This window comes from Otolemur garnettii, unplaced genomic scaffold (assembly GCF_000181295.1).
Source record: "Otolemur garnettii isolate 467f Iridium unplaced genomic scaffold, OtoGar3 scaffold00005, whole genome shotgun sequence".
NCBI lineage: Eukaryota > Metazoa > Chordata > Mammalia > Primates > Galagidae > Otolemur > Otolemur garnettii.
This window is the reverse complement of record NW_003852400.1, coordinates 3,678,371-3,702,693: the sequence shown is the minus strand read 5'-3', so window position 1 is coordinate 3,702,693 and position 24,323 is coordinate 3,678,371. Positions and strand designations below refer to the sequence as shown.

General features: G+C 36.7%; 1 protein-coding gene across 7 annotated transcripts in view; it reads left to right on the top strand.

Annotated features, from left to right (window-relative positions):
• KMT2E (lysine methyltransferase 2E) overlaps positions 1-24,323 on the top strand; it is a 103,789-nt gene that overhangs the window by 37,439 nt on the left and 42,027 nt on the right. For all 7 annotated transcript variants that reach the window (XM_012812224.2, XM_023518737.1, XM_023518711.1 and 4 more), the window contains 4 exons: positions 12,712-12,826; positions 13,848-14,077; positions 18,134-18,214; positions 23,479-23,537. In XM_012812224.2, the coding sequence (XP_012667678.1) occupies positions 12,712-12,826; positions 13,848-14,077; positions 18,134-18,214; positions 23,479-23,537 (485 nt within the window). The remainder of the gene's footprint in view (positions 1-12,711; positions 12,827-13,847; positions 14,078-18,133; positions 18,215-23,478; positions 23,538-24,323) is intronic.

Below are 24,323 nucleotides of genomic sequence, written 5' to 3'. Positions count from 1 at the left end.
CTCACAGCAACCTCCAACTCCTGGGCTCAAGCGAGTCTCCTGCCTCCGCCTCCCAAGTAGCTGGGAACACCGACACCCGCCACAATGCCTGGCTAATTTTTTTTTTGTTGTTGTTGCAGCTGTCGTCGTTTGGCTGGCCCAGGCTGGAGTTGAACCCGCCACCTTAGGTGTATGTGGCTGGCACCTTAGCCACTTGAGCTACAGGCACTGAGCCACGTTTTAAATATCTTTACCTTTCATTCTAGCCTACAGCTAGCTATTCCATCTCTCTTCTATCTTCAACTTCTCTATTAGATCATTCCCATTGTATACAAATAATCCTGTAACAAAATTCCTGTTCCTGTTTATTAGTCTATTTTTCTCATCTTTTTAATAGCAAAACTCCTTGAAAAAGTTACTTACATTCATTATTGGGCTGTACAACACTACCATAACTACCCATGTTGTAAACTAAGTGGTAGTCTTCTGTAATTTATGCAGTTTTTTTAAGATTTGAGGTAAATCCTTCCTACTAGAAAGATTTAATTCTAGCTTTATAGGTACTGCACTTAATTGATCACTCTTTCTCAGTCTTTGCTAGTTTATTGTGTTATGCCCAGGCTCTAAATATTAGACTAAGACTCAATTTTAGCCTCTTACCCTTTTTAAGAACTTGCATTTTAAGTTATTTCCTGGCTTTAAATGCCATCTCCAAGATGGATACCTCCAAATTTTTATGTGATCACTCTTTCCAAGCTCTAGATTTATATTAGGTCATTAAATCTGAAATAAAATGCCTGATTACAAATCAAAAGTTTAGCATATTAGAGGCTGAGGTGGGTGGATTGTCTGAACTCACAGGTTTGAGACCAGCCTGAGCCAGAGCCAGACCTCATCTCTAAAAAACATAGCCAGGGATTGTGGCAGGCACCTGTAGTCCCAGCTACTCAGGAAGCTGAGGCAAGAGGATTGCTTGAGCCTGAGAGTTTGAGGTTGCTGTGAGCTATGACACCATGGCACTCTACCAAAGGCGACAAAGTGAGACTGTCTCAAAAAAAAAAAAAAGTTTGGCATATTATATTTCAAACAAGAAGTAGTACAATTAATCAGAGTATGAGCCTAAACTATTGGCTATCCTAATAGCCAGCAGTGAAGAAGCCTGGAGAGTGAGTGGCAGTGAAATCATGAAAGGCACTTTCTACAGCCTGTTGAAATTTGAATATTGTTCCTTGCAAGATGTGGTCCAAAGTACGGAAGAAGTGGTAGTCAGTCAGTGCAAGGTCTGGTGACAGAGAGTTTCCAGGTCCAGCTTCTGTAGTTTGAGCAAGCATTGTGGCATTGTGGCATAATATGTGGTTGAGTGTTGTCTTATAAAAGGATTGGCCTGTCTCTGTTGATCAGTCTTGGCTGCTTAATTGTAAGCATCCTCATCATTTCATTCATTAGGTTGCAGTTGATATCTGCTGTAATTGGTTGGCCAGGTTTCATGCAGCTGTAGTGGATACCAGCACTGGATCACCAAACAGACACCATTAACTTGCCACTGTGCTGTGAACACTTGAAATTGTCAAAAAGAATCCATTTTTCCTCACATGTAACAATATGGGGTAGAAATGGTTTACCTTTATGTCAGAAGAATCCTTTTTTTTTTTTTTGGACAGTCTGTCACCCTGGGGTTGAGTACTGTGGTATCATCATAGCTCACAGCAACCTCAAACTTCTTGGCTCAAGACAGCCTCTTGCCTGAACTTCCCAAGTAGCTGGGACTACAGGCACCTGTCAAAATGCTCAGGTAGTTTTTCTATTTTTAGTAGAGACAGGATCTTACTCTTCCTCAGACTGGTCTCAAACTCCTGAGCTCAAGCAATCCACCTGCCTCAGCCTCCCAGGGTGCTAGGATTATAGGTATGAGCTACCACGCCTGGCCAAGAATCAATTTTTCCTCACATATAACAATTTGGTTTAGAAATGTGGTGTTATTTCATGATGCAAAGAAAGGCAAGCTTCGCGACTTTAATTCATGCGGAACCCATCTACCCAGCTTCTTTACCTTGCCAGTTTGTTTCAGGTGATCCAATATTGTTGGAATAGTAATGTCAAACCTTGCTGCTAATTCATATGTAGGTTGAGATGGGTTTACTTCCAGTACAGCTTTCAGCTCATCATTATCCACCTTGGTCTCAGGTTGCCTGCAAGTCTCATTTTCAAGATTAAGAACACCAGAACAGAACTTTTCCAACTATCAACACATTGTGCCTTTATTAGCCACACCCTTCCTGAACACTTCATTGATATTTCAAGCTATCTGTGCTGCACTCATTCCACAGTGGAATTCGTATTCAAAAATAACACAAAATTTTGACTTAGCCATGGTTTCACATAAGTTGCTCTGAAAAAAATTTGAATCATAAGCTAAAATGTACTTTTGAAAGATTGAGCATGTATCTTAACAATAAAAAAAACAAGAATTGTCAAAGTGAAAATGTCAGTGATATCAGTTGTCAAGCTTGGTACTTAAGGAAATCAGACATTTCATACTTAATACCTGATGGATCCAGCCTCTAAATCTGCTTTTTGTTGTTCTTTAGGCTCATCTGTTTTTTTAAATGCTCCTTCTCTATCCAGTTGCTTAAGCCAAAACCCTAAAGTGTCATTCTTGATTCGTCCTTTTCCCTCACCCTCCACATTTAATTCCTTGGACAGTCGTGTATCCCCCTCCAAAGTACACTTCAAATTAGTATATTATATATATGTGTCTGTATATATAGAGAGGGTTTTTTTTTTGTTTTACTTTGTTTTTCTGTATTTCAATCTGTTGTCTGGACTAGAGTGCAGTGGCATCATCATAGCTCACTGCAACCTCAGACTCTTGGGTTCAAGTGCTTATCCTGCCACAGTCTTACGAGTAGCTAGGACTATGGGTACACACTACTGTGCCCAGCTAATTTTTCAATTTTTAGTAGATATGTGGTTTCACTCTTGCTCAGGTAATCTTCCTCCCTCCACCTTCTAGACTGCTAGGATTACAGGCATGAACCATCTTGCCTTGCTTGAAAGTCTTTTATTTTTACATTGTCATTGAAAGCAACTAAGTATTAGCCTAATCTAAAAGTGTTTTTATACCTCATGAAAAAAATTAATGAAAGTAAATCAGGGCAGCGCCTGTGGCTCAAAGGAGTAGGGTGCTGGCCCCATGTGCTGGAGGTGGCGGGTTCAAACCCAGCCCTGACCAAAAACTGCAAAAAAAAAAGAAAGTAAATCACCAGTTAGTACCATACTAGAGAGTTGAAGAAACTCAAGGATAAATTGTGAAATTATTTGTTGTAATAACAAACTATACATTTTAATATCCCTTTTTTAAATAAAAAGGTTACTAGTTTGGACCCATACACCATGAGGGTCATTTTGAAACTAGACAGAGTGCTAAGTGCTTTTCAAAAAAAATGAAGGGTTACAGATGGTGTCTATGGCTCAAAGGAGTAGGGCATCGGCCCCATATACCGGAGGTGGCGGGTTCAAACCCAGCCCCTGGCCAAAAACTGCAACAACAACAAACAAATGAAGGGTTAGACTAAGCAGAGGAAATTTATTTGTGAGGATTGGGGTAGGAGTCTTGGAAAAGTAACACTTTTTACATACATGATTAGGTTCAGGGTTCCTCCAGAACCTACTGAATCTAGGAGAATTATTTACATATAGATTACTCAACCTTGTATTTAAAGCCTTCAGCTTTGTTTTGCCAGAGTACTGCTCTGATCACATCATTACCTTGCTTGAGGGAAAGGCAAGCCATCATTAGCGCTTCTCTGTAGTTTTTCAGGATAAAAGATCATCTTTAGTTTGATATCCAAGGTCTTTTCTGAACTGGTCCTTGTCTGACTTACCTCCCATCATCTCTGGGTCCTCCTCTACACCCTTTAACTTCATATTACATGAAGAGTAATAATTTAACAATACAATAAATAAGCACTTTAGGAATGATAAAATTGCAATGAGTTGAACCATTCAGAAAAGTACTCTTTAGGGAGCAGTTGAAATAATTTGTTGAATTTAGTAAGTAAGGTTTAAGAAAGAGTCTACAAATAGAGAGAAGAAAGGATATAGTATACCATTCTTATTGATACTGAGTGTATAGAAATATTAAATGTAAGATAATAAGCTTGGGGAACTTGGCTCGGACCCCATAGCACAGTAGTTACTAAGCCCACCACATGCACCAAGGCTGGTGGGTTCAAACCCGGCCTGAGCCAGCTAAACAACAATGACAGCTGCAACAACAATAATAACAACAACAACAACAACAACAAAAACTAGCTGGGCATTGTGGCGGGTGCCTGTTAGTCTCAGCTACTTGGGAGGCTGAGGCAAGAGAATTGCTTAAAGCCCAAGAATTTGAGATTGCTGTGAGCTGTGACTCCATGGGACTCTATCAAGGGTGACATAGTAAGACTCTGTCTCAAAAATAAAGTAAAAAAAAAAATATATTAGGGAACTTTTTTATTTCACTTTTTAGTTTGGAAATGTAAATATGTACATAATAGTAGAGAAAACAATAATAATCCTAGGTGGCCATTACTCAGCTTCAGGGTATTTGAAGTTAGTATTCTAAGTTTTGCCAGTCTAAATTAAAAACGGAGGGTACTGGTTGTCTTTTTTAGTTTTGATTGTTTTGTCTTGAGGTGTTCTGCAAAACACCTCACCTATGTTAAGTGAAATCTCATAATCTATGTTGTTCAGGCTAGTCTTGATTCCTGGGCTCAAGCAATTCTCTGCAGTAGCTGGGATTATAGGTATGCACCATTGTGCCTGGGGAGTTCTGCCAATCTTGTTTCACCTATCCCTCAGCTTTTCTTTTTTTCTTGAAGTATTTTAGAACTAATGCCCACATCTTTTCACTCATGTATTGTTTAGTATACATCACTAGCAATTAAGGACTTTAAAAAAAAAGAAAACTAGTATACTCTTTCCTTATATAACAAAATTAACAATACTATAAAATACTCAGTTCATCTTTACATTTCCCCACTTTTCTCAAAAAAATTTTTTTTGTAATTGTGTTCAAATTGGGATTCAAACACAATTCACACAGTGTATTTGATTAAAATGTCTCTTAAATTTCTTTTGATCTGTAACAACCCCACTCCAACTCCTCTTAATTTATTTTCCCTCATGCCATATATAAGAAAATTGGCCCTATAGAGGTTTTAACATTCTGGATTTGGCTGATTGCTTCGTTGTGGTGTCATGTAATTCTCTTTACCCCAATTTCCGGTAAACTGGTATTTAGAATAGAGTTTTAGGTTCTGTTCTTTTTCTTTCCATTTCTCTTATTTTTCTTTTCTTTTTAGTATGGTACTTGATAAGTAGGACTGTGTACTTTGTATTGCATAGCATTTGGAGAGGCAAATAAAGTTTGGTTGTCTAACTTTTGGTGGAGGAAAGAATGATGATTAACAGGTTCAGGTGTTGTTCTCTTTTCTACCCATCAACTTTTTACTTAGGGGTTTCAGCATCCATGGTTATCTGTTGCCTTTAAGAGATTACAGATTGGTGGTTTTTCTAATTGGATTATTCCGTTTGTACTTTGTAGCTGTTAGGGTAACAGCACCCAAGTATTGGCTTAGTTATTAACGTAAGTTCTTATTTTAGTTTTGGAGCCAAATTGCATGTTATAATCTCTCTTTATTCAATGAAGTTCTTCTGCTTGTTGAAAACAATTCACAATTTTGAAAAACTGTTCATCTATAACTTATGGTGGTTTTGACCATTTGACCATACTTTATTGTTTATATATTGGTAATAACTGAATTACCTGCTATTTTTGCCATTTTGAAAATTAGAATTCTCAGAGTAGGGAATGAATATCTCTTGGGAAGTTTCCCGTGGATAAAGATATCTTTTCTGATTCAGTGATTTAAGAAAATAAAGCAATATATGAGTGAGTGAAAACCAGTATACAAGCTGCTTTTTCTCTAATTGAAAAGTCATGGCTCGGCACCTGTGGCTCAAGTGGCTAAGGCGCCAGCCACATACACCTAAAGTGGCAGGTTTGAATCCAGCCCGGGCCCACCAAACAACAATGATGGCTACAACCAAAAAATAGCTGGATGTTGTGGCGGGCGCCTGTGGTCCCAGCTACTTGGGAGGCTGAGGCAGGAGACTCACTTGAGCCCAGGAGTTGGAGGTTGCTGTGAGCTGTGATGCCACAGCACTCTACCCAGGGGGACAGCTTGAGGCTCTGTCTCAAAAAAAAAAAAGTCACATATCAAGATTATATTAATGGGGCAGTGCCTTTGGCTCAGTGGGTAGGGTGCCAGCCGCATATACTGAGGGTGGTGAGTTCAAACCCATCCTTGGCCAGCTAAAATACGTCTGTGACAACTGGTAACAAAAATAGCTGGGTGTTTTGGCAGGTGCCTGTAGTCCCAGCTACTTACTTGGGAGGCTGAGGCAAGAGAATTGCCTAAGCCCAAGAGTTGGAGGTTGCTGTAAGCTGTGACCCACGGCACTCTACCATGGGCAACATAGTGACTCTGTCTCAAAAAAAAAAAAAAAAAAAAAAGATTATGTTAAGTGAAATCTCATTTGTCTATAGGATGAACATAGCATCATGGATTATGTTTTGATACATATGATTTAGAGAAACGCTGTACTAATAGTTTTTTATTTGATGATAAGTGTTATGCTTGTATATTATCTGGGTGTTTATGTGAATCTATATAAATTGGCTAAACAGAATGCTGTAGTAGCTATTTACACAACAATGTATCACATATTGTCTGTTTAAACTTGTCTTTAAAATTTTATTAAAGCTTTATGATAATTTAGGAGATTTTAGAGGAGAACTCTTATGACTTCAACTTAGCAGTTTTTGTTACTATGAATTCCTGTGTGGCTATTGTCCACTTGTAAATGTAGTTTACTCAGAAAGGTTTGTTCAGGTTTAAATAATCATTTTCCAATGATTGGACATTGAAGTGACATCCGCTTCTGTTTCACTTTTATGAATAGTGTTACAATGAGCATTTTAATGCTGCAGTCCTGTCTTTAGTGAAAATTACTTCCTTAGGATAAATTCCTGGGGTTACTTGGTCAAAGGATGTTAGTTGTAGTTGTTACCATATTGTTTTTATATTTACTGTGCTCTAGAAATGCAGAGACTTGAGATATTTAGGACCGTGGAACTTATAAAGAACCATTCTAATATCTGTTACTTAAAAAATATTATTTTATTATTTTATTTTAAATAAAGGGTATTTCATAGTTCAGGAGAATCCTTAAGATAGATCAACCAATTATTATTATTATTTTTGAGACAGAGTCTCACTTTGTCACCCTCAGTAGAGTGCTGTGGCATCATACCTGACAGCAACCTCAAACTCCTGGGTTCAGGCGATTCTCTTGCCTCAGCCTCCTGAAGCTGGCTGCCACAACACCTGGCTATTTTTAGAGATGAGGTCTTGCTGTTGTTCAGGCAATCCACCCACCTCAGCTCCCAGTGTGCTAGGATTACAGGCATGAACCACTGTGCCCAGCCTGATCAACCAGTTTTTAAAAAACTATTGTTACCTTCTTATTAAAATTATCTTTTTTTTTTTTTTTAGACAGAGTCTCGCTTCTCTTAACCTTGGTAGAGTACAGTGGTGTCACCATAGCTCACTGCCATTCTGTACTCCTGTGCTCAAGCAGTCCTCCTACCTCAGCCTCCTGAGTAGCTGGGAGCACAGATACATACCACTGTGCCTGGCTAATTTTTCTTTTTTTGGTAGAGACACTCTCTCGTGTTCCTCAGGATGATCCTGAACTCCTAAGATCCTCCCACCTCAGCCTTCCAGAGTGCTAGCATTACTGGGCTGAGCCACTGCACCCAGCCTAAAATTACTTTTAATAAGTAGATTAGTCCCTCTTAACTGAGGTTTCACTTTCTGAGATTTTAGTTACCATATTAAATGGATTTCAGAAACATACAGTTCATAAATTTTTAAATGTGTGCCATTCTGAGTATCATGAAATCTTGTTCTGTCTCACTTGGGACGTGAATAGTATCCATGCTATATTTGCTACCCTTTTGTTAATCACTTAGCCATCTTGGTTATCAGACTGATTCTTTTGGTATCACAGAGCTTAGATTTAAGTTACCCTATTCTACTTCATGATGGCCCCAGTACAAAAGTAGTAATGCTATTAATTCATATGTGCCAAAGAAAGACAACAAAATGCTTCCTTTAAGTGAAAAGGTAAAAGTTCTTTACTTAATGAAGAAAGGAAAAAGATCATATGCTGAGTTTGCCAAGATACATATTACGAATGAATCTTTGGAAGAAGGAGGGTGATTGGTGGGATCTCACCTAATGTGCACAATGTGAGGGTGTTCACGCCTCCTGGGTGAAGGGCTTGACTACAACTTGAACTTTACCTTAGAAATGAAAACAACAGCCAGGCGTGGTGGCTCATGCCTATAATCCCAGCACTGTGGGAGGCTGAGGAGGGAGAATCACTGAAGCTCAGGAATTCAAGACTCTCCTGAGCGAAAGTGAGACCCCCGACTCATGAAAAAAATGGAAAAAACCAGCCAGCCACCGTGGCAAGCGCCTGTAATCCCAGCGGCTTCCAGAGACTGAGGCAGCGGGATGCCCACAAGCCACTGCACTCTGCTCAGGGGCACAGGGTGAGGACTCTGTCTCGACCAAAAAAAAAAAAAAGGAAAGAAATAAAAAAAACCCAAAATAAAATAAAATAAAACAAACAAAAAAAAGAAATGAAAACAACGTAACCTAAACATTTGTTCCCTCATATCAATCTGAAATTTTTTAAAAATGAATCTTTTGTCCCTGAATTTATGAAGAAGGAAGAAGAAATTTGTGCTTATTTTGTGATTGCACCTCACACTGCAAAAGTTATGGCTTTAATAAGTGATCAGTGATTAATAAGGAAAAGGTATTAAATATGTGAGTGGAAGACATGACCAGAAACATGTTCTGATTTATAGTAGTCAACAGTACTGTTTGTGGTTTCACGCATCCTCTCAGGGTCTTGGAACATATTTCATATGGATAAGGGAGCACTACTGTACAGGCATTAGACATAATGATATCTTATTTCTACTTTCTTGCATTGCCGTTTTATCAGTCCTGCAGCTTTAATTTGAATCATGAAATTATGCAAAGCATTTGTGATGACTGGTTTACATGCTTGAGCTTATTTGCATTTGCATTGTAAGTTATTATTTTTATTTTACCTTGATCATTAGCTACTCCAAAATATCAGTTTTGTCCACACTTTTTTTTTTTTTCCTGAGAGAGAGTTTTACTTTGTTACTCTCCTTAGGGTGCTGTGGCACCATAGTTTACAACAACCTCAAACTCTTCTACTTAATCCTCTTGTCTCAATCTCATGAGTAGCTGGGACTTCAGGCACCCGCCACAATGCCTGGCTATTTTTAGAGACAGGCTGGTCTCAAATTCCTGAGCTCCAGAGTGCTAGGATTACAGACATGAGCCACTGTGCCCAGCCTTGCCCATACTCTTTTATAAAGTAACATATTGCAGTTTGATCTAAATCTTTGAGTGAATCTTTCTACTCTGGCCACAGTTTCTGCATGCTGTTTTAATAGTAAATAGTACTATAAATCATGACTAAAACTCCCCCTTCTTTCTTTCTTTCTCTCTCTCTCTCTTTTTTTTTTTTTTTTTTTTTTGTTTGTTTGAGAGAGTCTTAAGTTGTCGCCCTGGGTAGAGTGCCATGACTTCACAGCTCGAAAGCAACCTCAAACTCTTGGGTGTAAGTGATTCTCTTGCCTCAGCCTCCCAAGTAGCTGGGACTACAGGCGCCCGCCACAACGCCCAGCTATTTTTTGGTTGCAGTTGTCATTGTTGTTTAGCAGGCCCGGATGAGGTTCGAACACGCCACCCTAGGTGTATGTAGCTAGCAACCTGCCAACTGAGCCACGAGCGCCGCCCCCCCTTCTTTCTTCTATGTAATTTTAAAAGAATTTTAAAGGATTCAATATTGTAATCAAAGGCAATTTGGTGGCATCTATTTCTTTTTTGTGCATTTACCTTTTGTTCAGCATTTGTACCTCTAGAAATAGATTATAGAAACTACTACCATGTATGCATAAAAAATAAATAATGGAGGGTGTACGTTTGCAGTGATCTCTTTCTCTCTCTCTCTCTCTATATATATATATATATATATATTTTTTTTTTTTGGTAGAGACAGAGTCTCACTCTATCGCCCTTGCTAGAGTGCCCTGGTGTCACACAGCTTGCAGCAATCTCCAACTCCTGCACCTAGGTGATTCTCTTGCCTCTTAGCCTCCCAAGTAGCTGGGACCACAGGCACTTGCCACAACGCCCAGCTATTTTTTTGTTGCAGTTTGGCCAGGGCTGGGTTCGAACCCACCACCCTTGGTATATGGGGCCAGTGCCCCACTCACTGAGCCACAGGCACCGCCCTGCAGTGATATTTTTAATAGTGAAAAATAAAAATAATGTAAATACCCATAGGGAAATTGTTAAATAAGTTATGGCACATTCATATAATGAAATAGACAGTTATTACCAAGAATAAGGTAGAAATATATTGATATTTAAGGATGAGAAAAAAGCAAATTGTGAATATATAGAGTATATTCTCAGATTTTAAAAACAGGAAATTGTGGCCGGGCATGGTAGCTCACACCTGTTGTCCCAGTGCTGTGGGAGGCCAAGGCAGGTGGATCACCTGTGCTCAGACTAGCTGAAGACCCGCCTGAGGAGTGAGCCAGAGTGAGACCCCGTCTCTACTACAACAACAACAAGACAGCTGGACCTTGTAATCCTAGCTACATGGGGGGCAAGAGAACACTACAGGAGGAAGAAGTAATAAAAAAAAAATTATAATAAAAAAAAACAGGAAATTGTGTAGCTTATATTTATGCTTAGGAAAATGTAGAGGGGAATACATAGCAGTATTAACATGGGAATGTCTTAGGGTTGAGTGGGGACATGATCTTTCACTTACTATGTACTTCTGTGTTTAAATTTTATACAAGGAACATGTGTTAATTTTGAAATTAAGAAACATTTCTTTTAAAAGAAAAAGTGAATTCTGAATGTAACAGCATAGATATTAGGTTGAGTATGTATTTTCTTTTTTCTTTTTTTTTTAGTATCTATTTTCAAAGTACACTCCTGTGCTACCCAGTATTTTGTTCAAGAATGGACCACTGTATATGATGGTGGTCCCCTAAGATTATATTGGACCTGCCCTAAACAGGTGTTCTGCTTTTAATCTTTTATACTGTGTTTTGACTCTTACTTTTTCTATGTTTAGATATGTGGCTACTTACCACTCTGTTATAGTTGGTGATGGTATTCAGTACGGTATCATGTTGTACAAGTTTATAGCCTAGGAACTGTAGGCCATTATACCATGGCCTAGGTATATGATAGGCTATACCGTTTTGGTTTGTGTAAATACACTCTATCATGTTTGCACAACAATGAAATTCCTATTCTCAGAACAAATCCTTGTCATTAAGCAAAGCATGACTATATTCAGAACATGTTAAGAGATTTTTTTGTTTTTGGCCAGGGCTGGGTTTGAACCTGCTACCTTTGAACCTGCTACCTCCGGCATATGGAGCTAGCGTCCTACCCTTTTGAGCCACAGGTGCTGCCCCCAAGAGATTCTTTTTTAAGTCACCTTTAAAACCACTTAATAACCTCAGTTTGTATCTTATTGCCGATTCTGACAAACTGGGCTCCAACAGCAATCACTTAGAGCTAAATTGAGATTTTTGTGAAGGGGGACAATATATTAAGAAATAATTGCCTATAAAAGTTTTTATGCTGCAGTCTTAAGACCAATTAGAGTGTAGCCATTATGAAGTCTTAAATTATTAACAGTGCAAATAGTACTAAGTTCTAAGGGAAAGTTTTGAATAAAAGGTGAGATAAGGCTTGTAATGGAAAACTTATTTCAAGGGATGGCTATAGTATTGTGAAATATAGGCACAGAAATAAATCATGTTGGGTATGTTCAGGGAGAGATTAATTTCAGTGTGAATTGACCTCACTACCTCATTGATCAGTAGCAATTAGCCAAAGTCGGCCTCAGAAGGATTGGTGTAAGTAAAGAAATGGGAAAGCGATGTATGTAAAATGCTAGGTCAGGGAGCTTACATGTCAACTATAGTGGGCAGTCACCCTCACTTAACTGTTAGCAGTCTAGGATTGCTGATCTTACTACAGATTGCTGCTTTTTTTGGCCCAGATATAAATCCCAGTTCGTTGAGAGGTTTCCTGTTCTCTCATTTTACTGACATTTCCAAGACCCTATTATATCTATGCACACTCAACACATACCTATAGCATACTTTAAGTTTGAGTCCATATCGATTCATTGTGTCCTTAACCTTGTTTAAATTATATCTACCACTTCTCATCAATCCTGTGGTTAGTGTTCATAGGGTGTGACTGGGTATATTAAATAATGTTTGGTCTCTATTATTTTTTGTTAGTGGTGAGAGGGATACTGTATTTGAACTAGGAATGGAACATTTATTTTAAACATAAGTTTTGTTATGTCATAGAATTTAGGTGGGATATATTTTACCTACAGCATGTCTGCCTACTATAAATAGACATTATATTTGTATAGCCAATATATTAGTGTAAATACTTATTTTTAATTGATTAAAAGACAAAAATGAATGGAATTCTCTTTGATGCAACTTTTTTTCCCCAGACCAGAATCCGTAGAAGCTAGCCCTGTGGTAGTTGAGAAATCCAACAGTTATCCCCACCAGTTATATACCAGCAGTTCGCATCATTCACATAGTTACATTGGTTTGCCCTATGCGGTAAGTGTCAAATATTTCTCTGGAAGGATATTTTTACAATTTAGAGGTTGAAAGTAGATATGGATGGTATTGTGGTATTATGCTTAAAACTTCATATTTAAAAGCCATATTTTGTTCATAGTCTATAAATAAGTAGGTGTATAATTTATAGTTTAATTTTTCATTTATCTTCCTATTTTGCAATTGATGCCATCACTAGTTACGTATGTTTCTTTATAAAAAGACCGTAGGTAAGGTTGTATTGTACTATCTACTGTTAATTCTGAACTATATAGTAATTTATGTAGTTGATGTAAAAATGATATAGTTACCATTTATTGAGAACTTGTTATGTGTCAAAATCTCTGCTAAGTGTGTTCACATATTTTATCTCATAAATGTGATAACCTTATCAGATATAGTTTTCTTCTCTGTTTCATAGCTCAGAAAAATGAGAGCTTATCTAATTTAACTTTTATTCAATATTGCATAGCTAGTAAGAGGCAGAGTTTAGATTCAGATATAGTTGTAGAATTGGACATATTTTGTATCATGAAGGTACAATTATGAGGGATTTTTACTACTTGGACCAGAATAAAAATTACCATATTAAAAAAAATCACACATTATATATCTTATAGTGATAATATCTCTTTGTTGTTGTTTTTGTTATTCTTTTGCTTCCATATTCCTGAGGGTTATTTAATTTTTTTACCTCTATTCTCACATTTTTCACCTGTCTTCATCTTGAAGGTGTAGCTTTGTGACCATAGGACTGTGAAGATAGTTTCTGATTTGGTAGGGCTGAGACGAGGTTTGGATGTGAAAGTGACCACCTCCGCCTTGTGATAAATACATTCACTTATTGTGGTTTAATATCTAGTTTCACCAACTCATTCTTTAGTGGTGTTTAAGGAATAAATGACTCAGTTTCATATCTCTTGAATATTCAAATTAAAGGTTGAATTTTATTTAAGTTGCTTAGTTCATATCATTGTTAAAATTAAATAATATCGTACTGTGTTTGTGTTCAATTATCCAGGACCATAATTATGGTGCTCGTCCTCCTCCAACACCTCCAGCTTCCCCTCCTCCATCAGTTCTTATTAGCAAAAATGAAGTAGGCATATTTACTACTCCTAACTTTGATGAAACTTCCAGTGCTACTACAATCAGCACATCTGAGGATGGAAGTTATGGTACTGATGTAACCAGGTGCATATGTGGTTTTACACATGATGATGGATACATGATCTGTTGTGACAAATGCAGGTAAAATATTTCACACCATTAGTTTATTTTTCTTGAATGCTGCTAACCTTTGATTATTAATGTTGGAAAAGATAACTAAAATCACTTCTGATGAATTAATGAATATATATGTTAAATAGGACTTCTGCTACTATTGATACAGTTTATCTTATTCCTAGAAAAAGCCCCTTTGTGAAAAAAGCTTATTAGAAAACCCTAGTGTTGGCTCAGCACTTGTAGCTCAAGCGGCTAAGGCGCTAGCCACATACACCAGAGCTGGTGGGTTCAAATCCAACCCAGGCCTGCCAAACAACAACGACAACTATAACCAAAAAATAACTGGTGGTTGTGGCGGATGCCTATAGTCCCAGCTACTTGGGAGGCTGAGGCAAGAGAGTCGTTTAGGCCCAGGAGTTGGAGGTTGCTGTGAGCTGTGATGCCACACCACTCTACCCAAGGGCAACAGCTTGAGATTATGTTAAAAAAAAAAAAAAAAACGAAAAAAAAGAAAACCCTAGTGTTAACTGAGTAATAGGCAATCCTTTCTGAACTTTATTTATGTAGGATCACATCTTTCTTTGCACTTAGTTCAATAGTAATACAAGTGCATACAGTAGAAGACAAGATAGAAATGAGAGTAGAATTGCGTCCTTCGTATTTCCTTTAGAATTATTTTGTGCTGTGTAGTCAACTATGATTTTCCATTTTGGGGGAATTAAACATTTTGGTTGATGTTTGTTTGACCTGACTCTCTCACCTCCTTTTGACTTGAACCTTGCAGCACTATGGAGTCTCCTTGAACCAGAACCACAGTCTCCCCTCCCCCAACCCTGGTTCAACCACCAAGAAAGGCCTCCTCCCCTAGAGAAGGTGTGATTGGGACAGAAAGTGGGGTTTTGTTTCCTTTTTGGTTTTTGGCTGTTTTTTTGTTGTTGTTTGGTTGGTTTGGGGTTTTTGTTTTGTTTTGTTTTGGTGGGCGGGACTTGGGAAAATGGAGAGAGAACAGTAGGATTTCAGCCTGAAAATTACTGAGTTTATCCATTGCATAGAGTGGGGAGCAGGAGTATTTATGAAGTACATTGTAGGGCATAAGAAAGTTCGATAGCTTTATAGAATATCCTGGGTCTGGTTCTTATGGCACACTTTTATTATTTGATGTGAAGTAGTATGGCATTCATACATATTTGAATGTCAGTATGAAAATAAATCCTAGAAACATAAAAATTACTTTGTGTTATTTATAATGTTGCTTCTATCAGATTAGGTGATTAGGAGTTGGATGTTATTGATATACATTAGGATTATATTTCAGAAAGTTAATTTTTGCCAAAATGTGGGAAATTAAAGTATTAAATGGAATGTAAAATTTGATATTTTTATGGAAAATTGTAATATTAATACTTTGAGTATATTTTAATAAGAACATACTCTGTGGTACCTTTTCAAACATAAAAATAAATTGTCATCACCCATAGTATCTGTCATTATCATGGTTAATGACAGTAAATTTATTCAGGAGGCAAATTTTTAAAACCTAAAAAATGACTTTAGTAGCACATTGATTTAGAAAATAGAAATGACAATAGAAAATGTCAAATCATACTGTGGCCAGTCATATAGAAGAGGTTTCCCTTAGCTGATCTTGTCTGTTGATAAATAACATATAAACATTGTTATAGCAATGTTTTCATTTTAATGCATAATTTTTTCTTTTTGCAGTTGATCTATATATAATATACAATTATCTCTTAGAAAATAGTGAAATTGTGATTAGGCTTTTTTATATCCATCTACAAATTCATTAAGAACAGTTATACAATTTCTGAATTTTTCAAGGTATTTGCTTCTGAGCAACTGCTTTTCGTGAATCTATTTTTTGTTACTCTCTTCTATTTGCTCAATCTGTAGTATAGCGCAGGGCTTAATCTTTTTTCCTCTGTTCTTACTTTACATTGCCTCTTTGTTTTTTTATATTCCTACTGCTCATACTTACCTCTTTCAAGTTTGACATTTACAGCGGTGATTATTCATTTTTCTAGCTTTGCTTCTTCTATTTGTCTATAGGACATCATTACTTACCTCACAAATTATTTTGTTATTCTAACCCTTGTTATCATTTGCCCTGCTTTTCTTTCTCACTTTTTTTCACTTCTTTGACATAATATTCTATTACTTTCCACATTCTATCTGTTCTTGGCCCAACATTTGTAATTGAGAAGTAATGAACATGATAGCACTTAGTTTAGTACAGTAGCCCTTGCTAGTTGCTAGTGGAATATGTATCTCCCCAGTGGATGCCTGAAACTGTGGGTGATACTAAACCCTGTATGTTGAGCACTGTGTGTTTTCCTATAAATATCAGTGATAAAGCTTAATTTATAAGCACAGTAAAGACTAACAACAATAATTAATAAAATAGAAAAGTTATAACAATATGTTATAATAAAAGTTATATGAATGGTCTCTCTCTCTCCCTTAAAACATCTTAATATTTTCAGACTGCAGTTGCCATGAGTTAATTGAAATCACGGAAAGTGACTTTGCAGATATGTGTGTGTGGGGGGGGAGACTGCTGTAGTTATATATTAAAGGTAGCCAATTATTTTGTAAAGAAAAGCTAAGACTGTTTTTGGAAACAGGCATATTTGTCGACTTTAGAAAAATTAAAGTCTTGGCAATAAAATCATACAATAATAACAAATCAAAAAGTTTACCTCAAACTTGTCCATGATATTTCATTAAAAAATAATTAGGTTTAATTTTTGCCCTCATGGAATGCCTCTTATATTCTGTATTCTTTTTTTTTGAGACAGAGTCTCAAGGTGTCACCCTGGGTAGAGTGCTATGGCATCACAGCTCACAGCAACCTCAAACTCTTGGGCTCAAGCGATTCTCTTGCCTCAGCCTCTCAAGTAGTTGGGACTATAGGCACCCGTCACAACACCTGGCCATTTTTTTTTGTTGCAGTTGTCATTGTTGCTTAGGTGGCCCGGCCAGGTTTGAACCCACCAACTTCAGTGGATGTGGCTGGAGCCATAACCACTATGGGTGCCGAGCCATATTCTGTATTCTTTAACTTCTTTTTCTCTACCATAATTCTGGTTCTGTCCTTTAACTCAAGTCTGGAATATTCAAAAAGCTTCTTTAGTTGCTCCTTCTCCTTCCCGTTTCTTAACTGTTTGAAATAATACTATATGCTACCCATGGCACCTCTAATTGTTATCTATTAACAGGGAAAATGTACACATATCCCAGTATTCCAAGTCATATGTAATCTAACACTGTACTTCACTGATCCATTTTTACTCCCTACCATTTCTCAAAATGAATATTGACTTCAGACATTTTGACCATCTTGTGGCCACCTTCTCTCTGTCTGTCTCTCTTTCTCTCTCATTTATTTATTTATTTATTTGAGACAGTCTCTCTTTGCCCAGGCTAGAGTATAGTAGCATCATCATCTGTCACTGTAACCTCAAACTCCTGGATGCAAGTGATTCCCCTCCCTCAGCCTCCTGAGTAGTTGGGATTATAGGAGGGCACCACCCCACTGGGCTTATTTTTCTATTTTTTTGTAGAAACAAGACCTTGCTCTTGCTCAGGCTGATATCAAACTGCTGGCTCAAGCAGTCCTCCTACCTCACCCTGCCTTGTGGCCACTCTTCTCATCTGACAAATGATAATTGATAAATGTTGCTACAGTGATGCCTTTTTTCCCTATTTTCCAAATGAGGTTCTATTAGTGCATTATTTTCCAAGAGGCTTTTCCTATTAACTTTAAGTATTATGGATATGTTCATTTTGTGATTTCTAATCACAAAACAATTATTAGTAACTTATACCTTTTATATTTTAAAATTGTATTTGCTTTAGAAATTTATATACCCTGTATTTGTCCTCTTGTTTTTGCATCTCAAAATTTTATCTCCCAAAAACACATTTCTATGTATTACAGCACTTTTGAGAGTGCTAATACCAAAGTAGGCACTTATTAAGTGATAGTTAAATGGAATATAAAATCTTAATTTAAAGATAACTTTAATAATGTATGTTCTGCTTTTTTTTTTCTTTTTCAAGTGTTTGGCAACATATTGACTGCATGGGGATTGACAGGCAGCATATTCCTGATACATACCTATGTGAACGTTGTCAGCCTAGGTAAGTTTCACATACCCAATGCAATTGCCAGTAATTTTACTAAGTTAATATTTAGTTAACTGAAATTTATTAATTCTGGATTAAAGTATTAATGAATCACTATTTTATCAATTCTATATCTACTTTTCATTTTAATGTTTATTATTACTCTTGTATTCTGACAACTCTAAAGTTAGGATGAATCTTCTCATTGATAGTGTGTAAGGGTTTAGTTTGTAAGGTTTTTACTTATGCAAAAAATAATAGTGCATCTTCTAAATGATGACTTTTTTCACTGGAATGTACTACATTAAAGATTTGCTAGAAGAACACTCCCTTAGTTGCAGAATTTTGTAGGTCTGTTATTCTTCCTGTTTTTAGCATGTTTTGTTCCCCCATTTCTTTTTCATTTTTTTATTTTGGACATTTCAAAGTTATATAAAAGTAAAATAGTATAATGAACTCACATTTCCACCACACTGGTTCAGTAATTATGTTTTTTAATCTATAATGTCCTGTATTTCTTCTTCAGGGGAGTCCAGCCTTTTTTCTTTTCTGCTGCAAATTGGAAGAATAAGAGTTGTCTTGGGCCATACATTAAATACACAAACACTAAAGAAAGCTGATGAGCAAAAGAAAAGGTCCGTGCATACTTTTTGATATCTGACACCACAGATAAGCAAAGCAGTCCTCAAATAATCTGCATGTGGCCCCAGGCTGCAAGTTGGACACACTTGCTTTATGTATTATTTTAAGGCAAATTCCAGATATCATATTATTTCATTTGTATATTTCATATACATATTTCAGTATATATGCATTTCAGTATATATCTGAAACGTATTCTTTAAAAAAAAATAACAGCAAAATCATTATTGTACATGCAGCAAAATCTTTGGCTTATCCAGTCACTATTACAATATTGATTGGTTGTATACACTCTTAAATCTGTAGTAATCTAAACCTACTTCTCTCACCTCACCCCTGGTCACTTAGCAATGTTTTTAAGGAATTCATTTTTTCTCCTGATGAGTTTTGCCAGTTGCAGTCTCATGATTTTACAAGTTCCTCTGTATTTCTGTGAAAAGGTGTGTATGTGTATAGGCTTGATAAGATTTAGGTTCAATTTTTTTTTTTTTTTGTAGGACTATTTTCATAGACTGTATTCTTCTGATTGTCTCTACAGTAGGAGCCATTGATAATCCCTAGGTCCATTAATTTATTAGAGTTTGCAAATTAGTGATATGTTAATTCTATTGTTCATTACTTATTAGATGGAATATTTCTATGGGAACAGAATTTTCCCATATTAACTATTTAGTTCTCTTCAGGTATATTTCAGTGAGGAAAGGTAGAATAAATGCTTGTTGATTCTTAGACTTTATTTGCCAGTTTTCAGAATAATGAAAAAAATTTAAGTATCATTATAAAGTCATGAATTTAAAGGTAGTGGATATCAGCCTCTTTATTATGCTTAAATTTTGTTCCATTTTTGGACAGTAAAAGCATCTTCAAGTTGGTTTTTAAATCTTTTTGACAGTCCCCTAGTGGACTTTGATATCTTCTTTGCTGTCTGATATGACAAAGTATCTCAGGCTTAATTTATACTTCTGTGCCCCAAACTCAGAATTGGCTTTCAAGACCAGGACTGCAGTCTGGTCATGCTCCTTTCTATGACATTGGTCACTATCTTCATTCTTTTTAGTAGACAAAGTTGGGAAATATGTTACATTTGTTGATTTTTAAGATAAAAGTATGAGTTATACTGATAATTGCAGTTAATATTTAGGAATACAAGTTATTAATTACCATTTCTATATTGCATCTCTATCTCCTTTTATCCTAGTTTACAAAAACATGGACAAGAATGTAATTAGAATATTGCATAATTACTCAGTTGCATAATCTTACAAAAGAATAGAATAGTCTCAGAGACAACACAACAGTGGCACCAACAGTATGATTATATAAAACAGTTAAGAACTTTTTCCTCATGGGGCATATATATAATCCACAAGGGTTTTGAAGTCGATTTATTGGGCTTAAAGTCTTTTGAAATAATTTTGCTGTGTGGCTCTTACACCAACTGGACACACACTAGCAGTTTTCTTTTGATTTTTTTTGAATGAGACTTTCGAAGTTAATTTTAGATTTATATGCAGTTTTGTAATAATGCAGAGAGATCCTATGTATTCTTTACTTAGTGTCCTCCAGTGTTAACATCTTACAAAACTACGGATACAATATGACAGCTAGGATCTGAATATTTATAGCAGTCAAGTTATAGAACACTTTTCTATCTCTATAAGGATACCTCATGATGCCTCTGTTGCCTAGGCTAGAGTGCTTATGGCATCAGCCTAGCTTACAGTAACCTCAAGCTCCTGGGTTCAAGCAATCCTCCTGGCTCAGCCGCCCAAGTGGTTGGGACTATAAGTACCTGCCACAGTGCCTGGCAAATTTTTCTATTTTTAGTAGAGATGAGTTCTGTCACTCTTGCTCAGGCTGATCTGGAACTCCTGAGCTCAAGCAATCTTCCCTTCTTAGTCTCCCAGTGTGCTAGGATTATGGGAGTGAGCCACAGTGCCCAGCTTCTTTTACTTACTTTTATAACTGTATACTTTACAATTATGTAAGAAGTAGTTCTGTCATTCTAAAATCAAATATATAAAACAAGGTGTATTCAAATAAGTCTAGCTTTTTTATCCCTGTTCCTTCCATCACAGAAATAATAATTCTTTAAAAATTTTCTTCCATTTCTTATTTTATTATACACAATATTTTTCTATATATTTGTATGTCCCTCCTTATTTAGGTTAGCAGTGGCATATTATATAGAACCCTTGACACATTTTTTTCTCTCTTAAAAATACATACTGGGTTCAGAGCATATAGCTCAGTGGCTAGGGCACCAACCACATATACCAGAGCTGGTGTGTTCAAACTTAGCCCAGGCCTGCCAAACAGTGACAACTACAACCAAAAAATAGCTGGGCGTTGTGGCGGGCGCCTGTAGTCCCAGCTACTTGGGAGGCTGAGGCAAGAGAATCGCTTAAGCCCAAGAGTTTGAGGTTGCTGTGAGCTGTGATGCCATGGCACTCTACTGAAAGTGACATAGCGAGACTCTGTCTATAAAAAAAAACCAAATATATATATATATTTTACATATAAACATTTTATATATACACACACACACACACACGGAAGATCAGTTCCTGGTAATATAATTGAGATTGACTCATTTCTTTCTACAGCTTAAATATATTCTTTTTTATGTACTCTGCCCATTTAGATAGACATTTGGGTTGTTTCCAGTCTTTTGTTATTACAGATAGAAATGAGTTTAAGTAAAAGGGTGAATGTATATGAAAAATTTTGTTAGCTATTGCCAACTTCCCCTTCGGTAGGAGCTGTGCAGATGTGAATTGTAATGGATAAGCATGCCTGTTTTCCCAAGCTTCACAGTAGTGTTTGACAGACATGAATTATTTTCCGTTTAATTAGATTAGAAAAGGTGATATCAATGTAGTTATGTTTGTCATTTATTATTGTGAGTGAGGTTTTTCTATTTGGTTTTGTTTCACTTTATGATAGTTATTAGCCTCTTGCCAGATACTTTTTGATGGGATAAATATCTGTTGATTGCTTTAGTAAGAGTTGGTTACTGAGCATTAGGAAGGCACGTCATTAGAATGTGCCAGTCAATTGAGGGAGATCTGTATATCATTCTGTGATAGCTAGGATAATTAGGGGTGATTCTTGGATAGTCATGTGTCCCAGTGAACATTAAGGCAGATCTGTTACTGAGTTTTAAGCATTTTAATTTGCAGCCCTTGTTTTCCCATCTGAGAATAATCTGTTGTTACTTAACCTCTACCAGGGGTGTCCAACTTGCAGTCCATGGCTTGTGAACTGCATATGGATTATGTGAGGAGTTTTTTGCTTATCTGTGGTGATGGATATCATGAAAATTATTCATGGACCTTTTTTTTTTTTTTTGCTCATCAGCTTTTGTTAGTGTTTGTATATTTAATGTGTGGCCCAAGACACTTCTAATGTGGCACAGAGAAGCCAAAAGGTTGGACACCCCTGCTAGACTAATAAGTATATACAATGACAATGTTGAGGGGGGAAAGAGTAAAAGGATCACTCTGGATGACGTAGTTCATGGGTAGGGTAGGCTGGGGAAGGTTAATGAAATATTTCACTTAATTGTTAAATGTTCATTGTTAATTGTTAAAAGTGGAAATTGAGGCAAATGGTCATAATGAAATAGATTCTAACTCAGTGTCATACATTTACTTTAAAAAATTTAATTTGTCATTTTAATTACAGGTTTTTTCAGACTTTTTGCTTTAAATACTTAATGTGACAAAAGTGTGTTTCTTTTCCTCCTTCCTTCCTTTTTTTTTTTCTTTGAGACAGTCTTACTGTGTTACCCTGGGTAGATTGCCATGGCATCGTAGCTCCTAGCAATCTCAAACACTTGGGCTTGAGCTATCAATCCTCTTGCCTCAGCCTCCTGAGTAGCTGGGACTACAGATGTGCCCCACCACGCCCAGCTAGTTTTTCAGTTATTAGTAGAGACAGGGTCTTGCTGTTGCTCAGGCTGGTCTTGAACTACTGAGCTTAAATAATCCTCCTGCATTGTCTTCCAGAGTGCTGGGATTACAGGCATGAGCCCCTGTGCCCGGCCATAAAAGTGTTTCTTGATTTAAAACTTTTCTTTTCTTTCTTTCTTTTTTTTTTTTTTTTTATTGGGGGAGACAGGGTTTTGCTGTGTCCCCCAGGCTGGAGCGCAATACCACAATTGTAGCTCATTGCAGCCTAAAACTCCTGAGCTTAGGTGGTCTTCCTCCTACCTCAGCCTCCCATGTAGCTGGTACTATAGGTGCACTACCACACCCAGCTAATTTTTCTTCATTTTTTATAGAGATAGGATCTCACTAAGTTGTTCAGGGTTGTCTCAAACTCCTGGCCTCAAGCAGTCCTTCCACCTCAGCCTCCCAAAGTGCTGGTATACAAGCATGACCCTACAGTGTCGAGCCAAAAACTATTTTCTTAACATAGTTAAATGGAGTCAGTGGAGCCACCTACCTCGCATCTGTTGCTACTACTAGGTTGTGTCTAAACCATGAGGCAAAGGATGTTGTACATGGTTTATACTGTTGGTTTTTCACTAAGAACGTTAAAGAAATTATAAAATTTTTCACATTTTAATTGATCTCCTTCATATCTAAATTTGTGAAAGTTTGATAAATAATTATGTTAATATTTTAATGTAGGAGTTTGGATAAAGAGAGGGCAGTGCTACTACAACGCCGGAAAAGGGAAAATATGTCAGGTGGGTAAAAAGGACCTGTGCTAAATAAAGACTAGTATAGTTGAGAGTATAATGGTTTGTATGTTTTTTAGTTAAATATAAACACCTTATTGATGAATGTTGATTGTTTATGTAATTTGTAGTTGCTGGTATAGATTTTAAATATTCCTTTTGATAGGTTATACAATAAGTGTATACTTATTTTGGAAAACATGGAAAATAGAGAAAAATAATTAAAAAACTTAAAATAGGCATAACTTTTCTACACTTAAGTAATCTATGTGTTTAAAGAAGTAAAATATGTTTTTTCTTCAGAAGCATGTTGATCCATTAGTTTATCACGTGGAATAGTATTCAATTTTTCATTTTTAGAAACATAATTTTCTAAATTTCCTAAATTCTGAGTTGCATAATTCTACAATTTTCATTTTGGCTTAAAATATGTTGATACCAGTACAGCTGGTTTTGAATAATTATAATTCATTCAACCATTCCTCCTCTTTTTTTTTGTTTTGTTGGAGACAGTCTTACCATGTCGCCCTGGATAGAATGCTGTAGCGTCACAGCTCACAGCAACCTCAAACTCTTAGGCTTAAGTGATTCTCTTGCCTTAGCCTCCCAAGTAGCTAGGACTACAGGCGCCTGCCACAATGCCAGGTTGGTGTTGTTTTTTGTTTGTTTGTTTGTTTTTTTGAGACAGAGTCTCACGCTGTCACCCTGGATAGAGTGCTGTGGCGTCACAGCTCACAGCAACCTCCAACTCTTGGGCTTAAGTGATTCTCTTGCCTCAGCCTCCCAAGTAGCTGG